General features: G+C 34.2%; 1 protein-coding gene across 1 annotated transcript in view; it reads left to right on the forward strand.

The window, feature by feature from the left end:
* Tk (Tachykinin) overlaps nt 1–16,931 on the forward strand; it is a 33,881-nt gene extending 16,950 nt beyond the window's left edge. The window contains exons 2-6 of the mRNA XM_081981180.1: nt 15,135–15,332; nt 15,388–15,598; nt 15,880–15,999; nt 16,051–16,210; nt 16,270–16,931. Coding sequence (XP_081837306.1) covers nt 15,144–15,332; nt 15,388–15,598; nt 15,880–15,999; nt 16,051–16,210; nt 16,270–16,408 — 819 coding nt within the window. The 5' untranslated portion in view covers nt 15,135–15,143 and the 3' untranslated portion in view covers nt 16,409–16,931. The remainder of the gene's footprint in view (nt 1–15,134; nt 15,333–15,387; nt 15,599–15,879; nt 16,000–16,050; nt 16,211–16,269) is intronic.
* The last annotated feature ends 17 nt before the right edge of the window (nt 16,932–16,948 follow it).

Genomic DNA, 16,948 nt, shown 5'->3' on the forward strand with positions numbered 1-16,948 from the left:
AGTTTTAATAAGAAGCCTAATGTAATGTAACTGCAGATCAAGACTTTGTATGACAGACATACCTTTACTGGTTTAACAATTGCGCTTTAATCTCAAAATTTAAAAAGAAATCAAAATGTAGTATCAAAACAAAATTTATAGATTCATGTGGGATGCATACTGCATATCTCATAAATGTATAAAAACAAACCGGCTTCATTTCCATTAGAGGTATAATATGTAGATAGATAGCATAAATATTATATTCTAAAGGTCGGTTTTTATGAAACAACAATAATAAATCAAAACATTATGTGGGGTTAAATAAAATTGGACTGGAAATGCGGAAGCTCATGTATGTCCATTTTTTAACTCAATTTTAAATCAAAATGTTATATATTTTTATGGAATAAGACAACAAACCACAAAGTTAATTACGGATAAATGGACCTTCCAGTAACAATTAGACACGAGGACTAGTTTTCTTTGTACAAATTAGAATATCAGCGAAACGTGAATTAACAAAACCTTAAAACCAACGGTAATTGAGGAAGTTGTAATGCTCAAAATGTGCAACTTGGACTGTTTCGAGATAGTCTAAGTGCTTTAAAAAAGACCACAAATAAAAACAAACCTACAAAGTGTAGTTATTGTAATTTACTTGGTAATCACTAAAAAAATTTGAATATGTTTAATGTTTCCTACATTTTAATAATTTCAAAGTATAAATTCGAAAAGTTTTCGATGACTATTTTTTTTATTGTAAAAGACGATAAAAAAATAATTTTTTCTCCTTTCTTCTCGAGTTGAAAAATAATACTAAATTCCTTTTTTCCCTCAAATTAAAATAAATTGCAAATTTCTTCAGTCTAAAGTGTGAAAAGCTGTTGGGGAGATGGGAAATTAATCCTAAACTAAATTAACTAATCTACAAGTGATAAATTTGAAACTTGGATAACTGTTTTGAACTTGAAATTGATTGGAAAGTCTGAAACACCAAAATTCAAATCAACTCTAAAATTCATATTTTTAAAATAAATGTAAATCTTTTATCTCCTTTTTACAGGATTAGGTAACTTTATACAGCTTTTTCTTCAGATATTTTTTTTCAATTTTCGAATTCACTAATCATACGTGAAAAATCATTTCAGTGAACATGTTTACACACATAACTATACCCTTTTTGTCAATCGTATTGACTTTATTGACAGCTCATGTAAAATCCTGTTAAATAAAAATGGAATCCAAAACGTTCTTTTTACTCAATGATTGTTGTGTGATACTGACTGAAAATTTTGTAGAGAAACAGAAAAAACGTGAAACTGTCAGTTTTTGCAAATCAGATGTAACAAACCAGCTTGGAATATATCACATTGAAAAACTTTGAAAATAATTACAATTCAAAGACGTCATAAAATTGTTATTCACACAAAATCTACTCTTTTTCATTAAAAAATTCGTAGGATGGCAGTATAAAGCAATTAATACTTTTTTAAAAGGGCGTTCAAAAGGCGAACTTCCTTGCCTGAAATTAAATTATAACCGATTGCTCCTTCTTTTACACCCTTCGAGCGTATTTTTTACGATTTTTGCGTGAGATCTATACGGTCTTGGCACGCAAATAATCGCGTGAAACCGCTGAACATTGAACGGGATACTAAAAATACGGGAAACTGCACTTTTTGTCCGATATTAATTTCCATTTTATCCAAGAGCGTTGCGTGCCACCTGCAAGTGAATATTATACGGAAACCGACTGGAACATTGAAGTTTAAAAAGGTAACGTTTTGTTCGGTATTAAGGTCAAGAATAAGAGAGTTGCGATACAAATTGATGATCGAGACGAAAAATACTTAAGGATTCGGATGGAAAAACTTTGATTGAATCGGACAATTGCCACCAGGGAATTTGCGCTCTTAACATCGGAAAGTTGTCATTCCCTGAAAGTCGAAAATAGGATATATTGTTAGTTTAGATCTTAAATAACGCAATATCGATTATAAACCTTATAATTACAAAAAATGCTTTTTTTATTTTTATACGTACCTGGTGTTTAAGTGTATTTTCTTAATACTCGAGAAAAAAATTACCATAACACCTTTCACTATTTCTGTTTTAAGAAGAAATAACAAAGTTTTAGTAAACTTTAAACCTAACCTGACCTAACCTGTGTGTGACGTCATTCCAATATTGTTTAGGTTCGTATACAGGTGTGGTAAATCCAAAACCGACCATAGGAAAACCGTGTAACGGAGAGAGAAACGTACATTATTGCATGCGCGGGACTAAGACAGAAAACGAAAAAAATATCAAGTAGGCCATATTTTCAGCGCGCTGTTGCCAAACGCCAAGCCTGTCACTGTCAGTGTAATTGTTTTTGTTTACTTTAAATTTGAGAATTGAGGTTAGATTTTAATCGCAGATGACAGATGAAATATTACTACAATAGGGACTCAACAAATAGACAGAAATCGGAATGGAAATAAATTAGAAATAATCCAACAACAAAATTAATTTTGTAGACGGTATTGAATACTTGGCGTTTGGCAACAGCGCGCTGAAAATATGGCCTACTTGATATTTTTTTCGTTTTCTGTCTTAGTCCCGCGCATGCAATTACCTACGTTTCTCTGTCCGTTATACGTGACACTAGAAGTTTTAATTTTTGTTGAACCGATTACGATTGTTGTTGCCGTAAAAGCATCATTGCGGGTTCTCCAATACCGATTTCGTTTCCGACAGCAATCTAACCTCGACAAAAAGACGGCGAATTGCCGTTTCTAATAGTGCGAGAAACGTTTTTAACCGAACTCGAAACTCGACACTCGAAAAGCCAAGAAAAAGAACAAACTTAAGAGTTTTCGAGGATTTACTTACTTTGCTAGTATTCCGGACGTGTTATTTATGTGCTCTAAGAGAATCGTAGATGGGCTTGTTCGAAATACGAATGGTTTCTAAGTGTAGGCAAAAATAGCCTCAAGGATTTAAGGAGAGAATTCATTCGGGTTAAAGTTTGACTTGACAATGAGCAAACCACCTCACACCAAACATTGAAATTCATATTAAAGTTTAAATCATATCAGCAATGACACTTAAGTCATCATCAGTGTTTAATTTGAATTAGTTTTTTGTTTTCTTATGTATAAAATATTAATTAGTAATCACCATCAACCTAATTGTACTTAAAAAATTGTACTATTAACTCTTTAATTTGTGTTAAATTTATAACTTTAAAACCAAATTACTGGCAATCTCACATACAATAACAATAGTAAGTACTTATACTAATAAGAAGTTTATTAAACTTGCAATAAAATACAAACAAATGTTTTAAACATTTAAAGTAACTTATCAAAGTACTTCGAACTAACTAGCATAACAAAGTAGCGACGTAATTAATGACACAACCGCCATTTGCCTTGGTTTGGACTTTACGTACTACATCAGACCGTAATCAGAAAACATCAGCCTCCCCATCTTCATTATTAAAATATATTGACGTGTGATCGTGATTTTGAATACAAATGCGGTTTAAAATGTGATTCCATTCTGTAAAGTGATGATTTTTCTCCATGTCCCAATATTTTAAGGGTTTTAGTAGTCATTGAGGCGAGCCAATTTGGTGATAATTTAGACCGAATTAGGTTTATTTACAGTGATTGAATATAAACAGTTACATGGTGGTATTTTAAGTTTAAATTGCCAATATTATTTCGACTATAATAAATTTGTCATTTACAAATGTATTACAGTTGTGGTTTTAGTTTGATTTGTTATTGTAGAGTGGATGGAGAGTTTTAATTGTTGCGGAACGTCGATTGCAATGAAAAGCGTAATCGGAATAATTCATTAATTAGCCATTTTCCAAGGAAAGCCGCGTTTTGTGCAGGAAATTTAAAACCTAATTCAATTTTCCGCCTAACGGTAATTAAAAAGCCACTCAAAACATAAAATAATAGAATCATCGTTCTAAACTACGAAATATTTTGTAAGTTTGCAGGCAAAACATGATTGCAATGTAAAGCATACGCTGACTGGGAAATTTAAAATATTTCATTTTCAACCAAGTATGTAATAACGTTATTTCTTATGTGTAAACCAGGTGGATGAAAATTACCTGCTTTTACTTTCCACCCGGTCAATATGCGTTTTGTCATATCTGGGCTTACTTTTTACAGTTAAGCAACCTCTGCAACAGCTCGCAGCTCAGGTGATGATGAGTAAAGTCTGCGTTTTCCAAAATCTCCATGTTAAAAGCATTTTAAGAAACGTTTCATTGTCAAGATTGTAAACAAATCACCAGTCGTTTATTATGGTTGAAGTCATAACTACTCGTACCTATACTACCTTATTGTTAGAGACTATTAGCAATCAATATTTCAACAGAATGATTTATTAAAAGTTTGATGAGATTTTGATAAATTGTTGAAAATAAAATAGTATACAAACCACGGTGGAAAGTTTAATTTCTGTCTTGAGATAAACTACCTAATTTCTCGACAGAAATCAAACACTTTCCACCTGAGTATGTAATATACTATAAACGTTGAATACGAAGCAAACAACACAGACGAAATAAAAATTAACAAAGCAGCACTTTTAGCGTCAACTACATGCATGGAAACAACGATTATTGTATTAAACATCCAATTTTGTCTCAAAAATTGCAATCTAAACACCACGTGACACTGGCAAGTGTACGCAAAGTTAATACAAGGATTTTAATGGAATTTTGGTTTACCTAATAGACAATTTTTTTCGTATCAGTTTTATAAAATCAACATCATGAAATCTGCAATTTTTCAACGTGTGATTGATGTAATAGTCAAAAGTTTAGTAGTTTATTGCAGTACTTAAAAGTTCGGTTTTGCGGAGAAAAACAAATAAATTTGTTACACTTTGTTGGTTGCACTATTTTCGAAGTATAAATGTTGTTTGATAAGTCTGAAAACTTGGCAACAGATCAAGGACGATAAAAAATATTAAACTGAAAATTATTTAGGATAGTGATATTTCCAGTTATAAAGGCTGTTGGAGAGAAGCCTAAATGTGCTATAATTGACATGGTAAAATGGTTAATTAACATCTTTTTATAAACAAATTATTATTGTTCTCAAATTTGCAAATAAAAATTATTTTGAAATCTCCAATAGAAATCAAAATACTAAACTTATACTTACCTTTTTGCTGTCCAGGAAAAATTAACTTATTTCATTTAAGTTTCCAGCTTGTTTAATATGTGTTCCAATTTAAGTTCAAGTGAAAGAATATCCTGTATTTCTGGCAATTCCCATTTTCTAGTTTAGTTACTTTGTTTACGGCCTATTCTTATTTCTATACACTTCAAATGAACCGTAAATTCAATTTAATGTTTTGTTTACATGGCTCTCACAAGACGATCGCTTATAAAGGAGCAATCGTGCAAATCCTGTCTGGTAGTCCTTAAAGCCTTCAGGAACAAGACACCTGCAGGTCTACAATACAGGAAAACCGCTAATTTGCGGCTTAAATTACTACACGCCAAAACTAATAGGACATCTTTCAACTGGGTTAACTGACCTCCTTTGAAATTCCCCTGTTGCTCCAAGGAATAATCCCACTCAGTAAAGCGATAATTAATTTTATTTCAGCTTCAAGACATTTAGCTATAAAAGCGTATCAGACTTGTGATAGTTTGTGGATATGTTGCTAAAATAGTAAAGTAGTTCGTCAAGACAACACCGAAACGTAGACAATCTAAAATGAAATATGAAATACATAGTTAGGGTTTAAAGCCCCTGGAATACACCTACTCATGGGAGAAGCTAGCAACCTAGGCATAGTCTTAACAATTTTCTATTATAGTAAAGGCTTTGTTAAATACGAAAGAGTCGTTGTAATACGAGCAACATGTGCCTTTGGGCATTGTTACAGGAAATTATGTAGATAAGGGCAGCTTTCTTTGCGATTAAACTATACCGTCAGCACATTAAACGTTTAAAAAACTTGGTTACTTAAAGATTTTAAAGTTTTAGAGGCATAAATTAAAACTTAAGTTGATACTTTAAAATGAAGACAATTTAAAGTAAATGAGTTCCTGAAGACTGAATTTTTATACTCACAGAATTTTACTTCCTATTTTATTTTGTATGAATAGCAAGTGAAAATTGAATACATAACCAACTAACATACGAGCAAAAATAACCACATCTTGCACATTCAGTATCACCAAATTGTCAAACGAAACTGAGATGTCAAAATTACGCACTTACAACTTTATAATATAGCAACCTAAAAGTAAAATTGATGTATATTTATGGGCTTAGATCGGGCAGGCATTTTCTATGCATGGACTGAGGCACAATGGAAAATGCATAGCCACTTGGAAGATGTATATCCCTTCGTGATCCTTCTCCCATCATCAAAGGGTTTAATGCATACAGACAAATTGAAACTACGCATCCGTTTTGATGGGTTTGTTAAAATTGTACGACAGCAGTAAACCCGTGTGGTTGTTTTGACTTTCGAAATATCCGAAAAGTACCTTTTTTTGGGTAGAAATCGATATTTGTTCGGCATTGTTCCACATTGTTTCCAAAATATTTCGCATTATTTACGGATTTTTTGCCCAAATTGTTTCATAATCCTGTCGAATACGATACTCGTTTAATTTAGAATAAAGACGAGAATTTTGTTTAAAAACTTATTAACGGCTATGGAATGTGTAAGCAAACTTTGCACACATAGAATTAAATTAGTGTTCTTGGTGAACACAGATCATATTTTTAATTAGCTGACAATCTACGCATAAGTAATACATGAAGAAAATGCATTTTACGATTCTATTTCATATACAATTATACCACAGGCCCAATTAGAACAAAGACGAAACCGTAAAATTTGTTAAACATTTTGTCATATTAACGATTTTTGAGTTAAACAACTTGTGATAAAAGTAAAATTTTTACGAGTCACATTTGTTCAAACTACAAATGATCGTCGAAAATGATCGCATAAAAACGCATTGTTGAACATTTAAAAAAATCGCGGCAGAACCGTATCCCAGACATAAATTTTCGGTAAAGGAACAAAGCAAACCAACTCTTAACTGTCAGACTTTAGGCGAAAAATATTCCATCCCTTTTGTAAAGTAGTCCTTAAACGAACGTTCCGACAACAATTATCATAATAATTTCGTAATTTTTCACGGTCTACATTAGGATTTTTCGAGTCATTTTCGCCATTTTTACCCCAACACCCACCGTGCAAAGTCATTAATCTCCCCCCCGTAAACGTTACTGATGGGTTATCTTCATAATTATCGGATCCTGTGCACCTGTTGGATTCCCAAGAGGTAAGTGAGTGATATGTTACGCTACTTAAACGCCCGTTTGCGTTTTCCTTCATTTAATTCAATATGAATTAACCTAGATATTGATAGTGTACTACATATACAGCTTTATTAAAACTTCTCCCTTCGTTAGGTGAACTTAATGCACTAAAACGCTGTAAATCTATTCAAATCTATGTCTATCACGTCAATAAGGACCAAAATGATATCAAATAAATCAATAAACCAATTTATTAGATTAAATTAGATGCAATAAAGGGAAAAAAAGCATTTTTAAATTTTTAATTTATCAGAAAAATTTGAAAATGAAGAATACTACTTTTTGAAATTCAATATCTCAGTAACATAAAGAGCTAGAGAGGCCAGACTTCAAATAAGAAAGTTACAAACTTCTTCAAAATAGGGATAACCAGGTTGTTTTGGGCTTTCAGCTTGCTGCAGCAGGTCTCTAGAATGATTTTTTAAGTTTTCTGTGTAAATCCAGCAAAATCCTGGAAGCGCAGTTGCCAGATTTATCCGAAATGTTGCTAAAAAGTGGATTTTTAACCTCATTTGGGGTAGAAACGTCCTAACTCTGTTATTTTTGGACGCACGGTATGCTGCAAAAGTTCACCAGGTTGCTATTGAAGTCCTCTAACTGATGCACCAAACTAGGAAAGCGTTGTTGCCAAATCTTTCTCGGGAGATTCAAAAAAGTGATACTGTCTTCATATTTTTAGGGCATAGCAACTTTAAATTACCATAACTCGGTTGTTTTTCAACTTACTTTACACTTTAAAAGATCCAAATGAAGCTTATGGAGCCCTATATACAACGCACGTAACATGCTGAAAGCGCCGTTGCCAGATGGGTTCGAAAAGTTGCAAAATAATGATTGTCCAGGACTTTTTTGAAGTAAAAGCATGAGGAATAGGGATAACCAGGTTGTTTTGGGTTTTTGGCTTGCTGCAGCAGGTCTCTAGAATGCTTTTTTAAGTTTTCTGTGTAAATCCAGCAAAATCCTGGAAGCGCAGTTGCCAGATTTATCCGAAATGTTGCTAAAAAGTGGATTTTTAACCTCATTTGGGGTAGAAACGTCCTAACTCTGTTATTTTTGGACGCACGGTGTGCTGCAAAAGTTCCCCAGGTTGCTATTGAAGCCCTCTAACTGATGCACTAAACTGGGAAAGCGCTGTTGCCAAATCTTTCTCGGGAGATTCAAAAAAGTGATACTGTCTTCATATTTTTAGGGCATAGCAACTTTAAATTACCATAACTCGGTTGTTTTTCAACTTACTTTACACTTTAAAAGATCCAAATGAAGCTTATGGAGCCCTATATACAACGCACGTAACATGCTGAAAGCGCCGTTGCCAGATGGGATCGAAAAGTTGCAAAATAATGATTGTCCAGGACTTTTTTGAAGTAAAAGCATGAGGAATAGGGATAACCAGGTTGTTTTGGGTTTTTGGCTTGCTGCAGCAGGTCTCTAGAATGCTTTTTTAAGTTTTATGTGTAAATCCAGCAAAATCCTGGAAGCGCAGTTGCCAGATTTATCCGAAATGTTGCTAAAAAGTGGATTTTTAACCTCATTTGGAGTAGAAACGTCCTAACTCTGTTATTTTTGGACGCACGGTGTGCTGCAAAAGTTCCCCAGGTTGCTATTGAAGCCCTCTAACTGATGCACCAAACTGGAAAAGCGCTGTTGCCAAATCTTTCTCGGGAGATTCAAAAAAGTGATACTGTCTTCATATTTTTAGGGCATAGCAACTTTAAATTACCATAACTCGGTTGTTTTTCAACTTACTTTACACTTTAAAAGATCCAAATGAAGCTTATGGAGCCCTATATACAACGCACGTAACATGCTGAAAGCGCCGTTGCCAGATGGGTTCGAAAAGTTGCAAAATAATGATTGTCCAGGACTTTTTTGAAGTAAAAGCATGAGGAATAGGGATAACCAGGTTGTTTTGGGTTTTTGGCTTGCTGCAGCAGGTCTCTAGAATGCTTTTTTAAGTTTTCTGTGTAAATCCAGCAAAATCCTGGAAGCGCAGTTGCCAGATTTATCCGAAATGTTGCTAAAAAGTGGATTTTTAACCTCATTTGGAGTAGAAACGTCCTAACTCTGTTATTTTTGGACGCACGGTATGCTGCAAAAGTTCCCCAGGTTGCTATTGAAGCCCTCTAACTGATGCACCAAACTAGGAAAGCGTTGTTGCCAAATCTTTCTCGGGAGATTCAAAAAAGTGATACTGTCTTCATATTTTTAGGGCATAGCAACTTTAAATTACCATAACTCGGTTGTTTTTCAACTTACTTTACACTTTAAAAGATCCAAATGAAGCTTATGGAGCCCTATATACAACGCACGTAACATGCTGAAAGCGCCGTTGCCAGATGGGTTCGAAAAGTTGCAAAATAATGATTGTCCAGGACTTTTTTGAAGTAAAAGCATGAGGAATAGGGATAACCAGGTTGTTTTGGGCTTTCAGCTTGCTGCAGCAGGTCTCTAGAATGATTTTTTAAGTTTTCTGTGTAAATCCAGCAAAATCCTGGAAGCGCAGTTGCCAGATTTATCCGAAATGTTGCTAAAAAGTGGATTTTTAACCTCATTTGGGGTAGAAACGTCCTAACTCTGTTATTTTTGGACGCACGGTATGCTGCAAAAGTTCCCCAGGTTTCTATTGAAGCACTCTAACTGATGCACCAAACTGGGAAAGCGCTGTTGCCAAATCTTTCTCGGGAGATTCAAAAAAGTGATATTGTCTTCATATTTTTAGGGCATATCAACTTTAAATTACCATAACTCGGTTGTTTTTCAACTTACTTTACACTTTAAAAGATCCAAATGAAGCTTATGGAGCCCTATATACAACGCACGTAACATGCTGAAAGCGCCGTTGCCAGATGGGTTCGAAAAGTTGCAAAATAATGATTGTCCAGGACTTTTTTGAAGTAAAAGCATGAGGAATAGGGATAACCAGGTTGTTTTGGGCTTTCAGCTTGCTGCAGCAGGTCTCTAGAATGATTTTTTAAGTTTTCTGTGTAAATCCAGCAAAATCCTGGAAGCGCAGTTGCCAGATTTATCCGAAATGTTGCTAAAAAGTGGATTTTTAACCTCATTTGGGGTAGAAACGTCCTAACTCTGTTATTTTTTGACGCACGGTATGCTGCAAAAGTTCCCCAGGTTGCTATTGAAGCCCTCTAACTGATGCACCAAACTAGGAACGCGTTGTTGCCAAATCTTTCTCGAGAGATTCAAAAAAGTGGTTGAATCCATAAAAAACACACTACCAAGCAAATTGTTGGAAAATTTTTCCAAAATCCAAGGAAATTCCTTTGGCAAACCTCGAAGATGACTCTAGTCTTCTTCCAGACAATCCCCTTAGTCCTCTAAACCACTTTCATCCTCTCTAAAACCTTCATCTTCATCAATGTCTTCAGCTTCTTCATTTATGTCACCACTTTTCTCATCTCCATCATCTTCTTCCACTAAATCGTCACTTCCAGCATTGTACTCTCGAACAGTGGCACCTCAAATTAGTCCCGACAATATTTTTTGTAAACATTTGGCGAAAGTGCGCTTTGGACAGCCACTTGACTGGTTGATAGTGACTTTCATCTGCTGGGAGACCAACTAAGTATGTTACTTACCAAAAAAAAATTGTACAAAAAAAAAAAACTTCAAATTTAGTTTACAACGTTTTCAGCTCATATAGACAATTTTTATTAGAGTTACCTAAATAAGTATTTGCTTCAAATTTAATTTGGATTAACCTGGATGTAAAAATAATCCATAAAACTATCACAAAAGAACTGTGCTATTCCTCTACCTACGACTTATCGTAAATGTTCTTTTAGCTAGACAATAGTCCCCTTTCGTACACCGGTCCACAAAACCTATCTCCTCTGGGACACCGTCAGAAAGCTCGACGGGCATCAAGACGAAGCGCATTTCTCTATTATTAGAAAGATTTAGAAAATACTTGTTGGCGAAAACTGTCAGCTCTGTCATATCTGCCCAATTGTGAGCCTCGTCACCGCAATATAATGCAAGCGGTATCCCCTGCACAAATTCAACAGGTAGTTTATTAACTATTTAGCATGAATAGGAAAACTTTCACCAAAAGCGGAACGGTTTAACAAAATACGAAAAGGTAATATTTGACGTTCGTTAGGTTGCGCCACGTATTATAAAGTTTTCAATTTCTTCGTGTTTGCCGTCAAAGTTACGGATTTACTAACTTTCCTAAGTTATTTTGCGTTTCGTATTTGCTTTTTATGGTATGTTAATTAGGGCTTATTATGATGTCGTTTACGCTGTTTATCATTCCTAATTAAACAATGTTGGAGCATGAAAAATTTGCTGGAGTTTTCAGTTCTAGAAAAAACCTAATCAAATGTTAACCAATATTACTTGTTTTCTTTTTTATTAAAGCTCTATGCTCCGACAGACAATAAGTCCTTACACAGATGCATTATGTATGTAATCTAATAAAATACATCAAAACCCACGTTAATTGAAGTGATGAGGAACTAATTTAACGAAAGCATTTTGAAACTTTCAAAAGGCAGAAGTTGTACATTGCAAAAACGTTTGCTGCACCTCATTTTAAGTATTAATTCGGTGTATTCTAATCGTCTAAAAGGAAAAGTTTTCTCTAGAATCGGAGAGAGTAATTATTTAGAGTGAAAGGAAAACATTGGGTTCAAGTTTGAAGGAGGGCAGAATTGTTTCGATAGACATTAATTATTCTTTTGGCAAGTATAATTAAGCAGAAATTAAGGAAGTTAGTGCTGTAATTGAGGGTTTATTTCAAGCTACAACAAAATGTGAAATAAAAATAAAATGTTTTGAATGTTTTAAAGGGATGCAGGCCGTGAGTTTTGAAATATCATAGTTTACAACATAAGACTAACAGAACTTTGGAATTCAAGATAAATATATGTGGGTTTTGTCAGAACCTATCATTTATGTTCTAGGTGGGTGGTTTTGTACTTTGTCGAGTAGTAGTTATGTATGTTTTGGCTCTACAAACATCACCAGATCTTTTTCTTATCATCCATTCATTCATCGAGTCATCTTGACTCTTTTGGATCCACCTAAAGAATGTGAAATACACTACTAAAATAATAACGTTATTAATACAGTAGGTAGAAACATTTCGTTGTTTCGATTTTTGTTTTTTTATTTACAATCATCAAACAGGTGAACAAAACCCCAATTAACTTACTCACTTTGGGCGCGATCACGAACGTTTAACAAGTAAGTGTGATAGAATAACACGATAAATCGAGGGCAAAATGGAGCTCGGGCAATTTGAAAGTTTTGCGATTTTGTCGGGTAAACATAATTTATGCTCTCAGATAAGATTCAGCATAACCTCGAGGGCTTTCTTGGCTGATACTTTGGCGGCCGTAAAGTCTAAATTAAATTTAACTTTGTTCACGAAGCGCTCATCCAAACAGAAAATATGCAATTGTTGTTTCACGTCGACTAAGTGCTTAAAGACATAATTATTTCAAATACGACTTTGCCAAAAAGAGCTTAATTTATAGCTTGTTTTCGTACCATAAAATACATTTTCAATTTTCTGCTGACAAGTTATAAAATAGTGAAACTATTACAATTTCGAAGATGTAACATTCCATGTGTAGACACATTATTAGTTAGTAATGGATTGCCTTCAGACACGCACATCCCTTGATAACTAAACATTTTTTTTAACAATAATGGATTTAGCATATAAGCGGCATCATTTCGATATCATATTTTCAGTACGCATATTCGTACAACAATACTCTGAGGCTAAAAAGCACTCTCACCATGTAGAAGCGTCATTAATTTTGATCACCCCCGGAGGATGCAATCGGGGCAACGTATGCATTAAAGAGAAGGAGGGAAAGCCAATCTCACGGGACCACCCTGTATGTTAGTCTTGACATTATGGAGCGTTGTACGTGACTGGAATGGCTTCAAAAATGGTATTAATTCGGTTTGTAATGATTCTCGCTTTCTTTTTTATTCTTCAGGTTGGATTAAGGATATCTACAGCTTGGGTTTGGTTTTTAAGAAATTCACACTTTAGAAGTTCATTCAAACAATAGTTTTAATTCCGTAATTATTACTTCCTGGTTGTTTGGATGATACAGCACAACAATAAAAGTATAACTGAAGTATTCTACTACTAGAAAACCAAAAGTGACTTGATCAAAATTGACGAGAAGAGAATATCCAACCTCTATCTATAACTTTTTCAGTCTTTTAACAAAAAAAAAGCAATTTTTATCTTGTTAGGCGTAATCACTATATTCTTTTAAACTTTTTATAAAACGCAAAGTCTCGTGTTAATTAAGAGAGCTGGAGAAAAACTTTAAATTGATCGGAAACTCTTGAATTAACCATTGTAAACAATAACGTTTTATTAAAGCGACTATATTGACATCGTGACCTGTAATTTGATTATTGGCAGGAAAACTTTTTAATTACTTGATTAAAATTTTGTTGAGAAGACTCGGCTTTTAAAGGTTTCCATGCTCTGTTCGTAATAAATTAGAGACTGAAAGTGTTAAGACGCTAGGTGGAAAAGGCTTAGAGTGTATATAGTTGTTGTCTTGTCGGATTTCAGTAAACTTTCGAGACGTGTAAACAAACAGTGCACGTAAAGTGAGGAATTTTAAAGTTTAGTGTTACTAAATGTTTAGATTGATCAAACCAATAGTGTAAACTGTGTGTAACTTCTTTAGTAAAACTTTTAAATCTTGTATAAGCCGTTTTTCGATAATCAAAATCGGATTAGTGGATTTGCAAATAGTTGCCAAAACCAGCTTACGTTGTTAGCTTAGAAGCTTATCGGCTATAAATGTGCATTGTAAAATTATATTAATTAACCAACTTCCATTCTACTGTAATGTTGTTGAACAGGAGTCATCAACTGTTGTTTGAAAACAAACTTTACCTGATTAATACAGATAGGGGAAATTCGCGTCATGTAAAACCCATAATTCTAATTTTTACTTCACTGTTGGCTCTATGCTGTTTGAGGCGGTAATTTACTAGTCCACGTGCTTGACGTATGGATCCGTGCAAAAATTGCGATTTTGGAATTGCCAGACATTCGGCTAATTTCCGCTCGTCGCCCCATTTTGTCAGATTACCTGTAAGCCATAGATACGGTTATTTTGCATACGGCCACAATTCAAAATTTGCCCGATGATAATTTCCTGTTTGTACAGAAAATTAGAAGCAAGCTTTAAGTAGCAGTGTGAGGGTTAAATTGTTAATGTAACCATACAAGTAAAATAATTGTAACAAAGCCAGTACGTATTTAAAGATAAGTATTAAAAGGATACATTTAGTCGTAAAATATGAAGTACATTTTTTATCAGCGCGATCCAGAAACGTTATCTTATAATTCTCTTCGTGTATTGGCGTGACTTCTAACACAAATACACACACATTTCCTGTTTGAATACAATGGTAATTCCAGAAACATATACACTTAGTTTGTAGCCGCTAAATCGTGTTCAGGTAATTAATTTGAAAACAAGCGACTCGTTAACGTGTAATTACACTTCGAGAGGCGGTAATATCCCCACAAATTCAAATCTTCACAAATGAAACTGAATTGCCTCAACTCACTCAATTAACCCTAATCCTGTAGGTTTCACCGAATATTTTTTGAAAATTACCAACAAAAACTAAGAAATAAGCCTGATTTGATTCAAAACATTTACTATTTGTCCATAAGATACTATATCTCTCCTTACAGTTTGTGACACCAATTCCAGGACACCCTGTATATTTATTTTTTATAATAAAAATAAACGTAAAACTTTTTTGCAGTTTGCTTTAATGATGTTGTTTCACCATTTCACGTCGTGGGTTTCAATAACACTGCTGCTCTCCACCTGCTCCAGAGCTGATGAAGAACACCACAAGAGAATACCTTCCGGGTTTACCGGTGTACGTGGCAAAAAATCCATACCGGACGAAGCTTATAACGCCGAAGACTTTGACGCAAACAGTAATACTATACAGCAGGTAATATTCTTACTACAAAACCAATTTGGTGTTAAAAATGTGGAATTATACGCAGCAACCATCTGTGGAAACGCAGACTTTACCACCTGGAAATTATGTGATTGAAAAACGAGCCCCGTCAGGTTTTTTCGGGATGAGAGGGAAAAAACCGTGGAATTATCCCCAGTACGAATATCCGGAAGAATTGTACAAAAGGGCTCCGATGGGTTTCGTGGGTATGCGAGGCAAAAAAGAGACTACGGACAATGACAACGATCTAAGTTTTGGTAAGTGTACATGCAAATTGGAATAACATCCGAAAGAACCAATTTGACTCTGTATCTTAGAAACAATAAGTTAATGTTTCAACAATATAATTAAACGCATCATGACATTTTTCTTAATAATTTTAAACGTTAGGCATTTTTGATGAGATTGATCTTCTATCGTATGAATGCCTTCTACAGAACACGTTAATCCAGACACGATTCCTTTAGTCTTGATTAGGGACTCATAGCAACTCATTATTACTCCTTACTTTACTGTTAATAAAAATATAAAATTACAGATGAACCTTCTAAAAGAGCACCAATGGGCTTTTTTGGTATGAGAGGTAAAAAGTTCTGGATCGAGTCTGACTACCCTGCTGAAGCAAAACGAGTGCCAATGGGATTTGTTGGAATGAGAGGTTGGTCATTCTGCACTTTTACTAAATGAGCATTAAATGAATTTGCGTTAGGCAAAAAGGACTCGGAAAATCCTAGCGGATACTTCGAGAACGACAAAAGAGCACCGGCTGGATTCTTTGGAATGCGCGGCAAGAAACACCCTTCCGGATTTTTCGGGATGAGAGGAAAGAAGTACCCGTACGAATTTAGGGGAAAATTCGTTGGCGTCAGGTATTTTTACCAAAACTCGAGGAGTGATTACAATATTTTGATTTATTTTTAATTAATAGGGGCAAAAAGTCATCCGAAATCACTCTGCCCCAGAACTACTATTCAGATGTGAATCGGTTAAGTGACCAGTTGGATTTGAATCAACTGATGCTTCTGCTGACTGACGAACGAAATGCTTTCGACGAGATTAATCAGTAAAATATTTAATTTTTGTGGTTTTTAACTGTTTTTGTAGTGTATTAGAAGGCACTAAGATGATTTTAGTTTCGTAATTTCCAAAAATCTCATCTAATTTGGTTAAAAAAATGTCCAGCAAAATACAAAGTTAGGTGTGTCTACAGAGGCTGGAAGTATCAAATTATTACTAATTATCACGATATCTGTATGTAGAAACACCTAAACAATACAAAGCAATTTCCTCACATATCCATTTATTTTTTACTGTTCTAAATATTTGTCAATTGCGGAAATGGCGGTCAACCGAAGAAGTCGCACTTCCTTAAAAACTATTTATTATAAAATACTGAAAACAAATCCAGTTAGACAGACATTGATAGATTAAAATAACTTTAAAAATTCAAAGCTACATATTAATAAACGTGATGTATTATAAAACACACACACCACCACTTTTGGTTGTATTGATAGTTGTTAAAATTTAACTATATTCTGTTATAATTATATAAATATTAATAATAAAATATAATAGTGTTTGAATGAGCACGTTTTGTAATGGTT

Source organism: Ips typographus, linkage group LG1 (assembly GCF_016097725.1).
Source record: "Ips typographus isolate SLU linkage group LG1, UJ_Ityp_2.0, whole genome shotgun sequence".
In the NCBI taxonomy this organism is placed as follows: domain Eukaryota; kingdom Metazoa; phylum Arthropoda; class Insecta; order Coleoptera; family Curculionidae; genus Ips; species Ips typographus.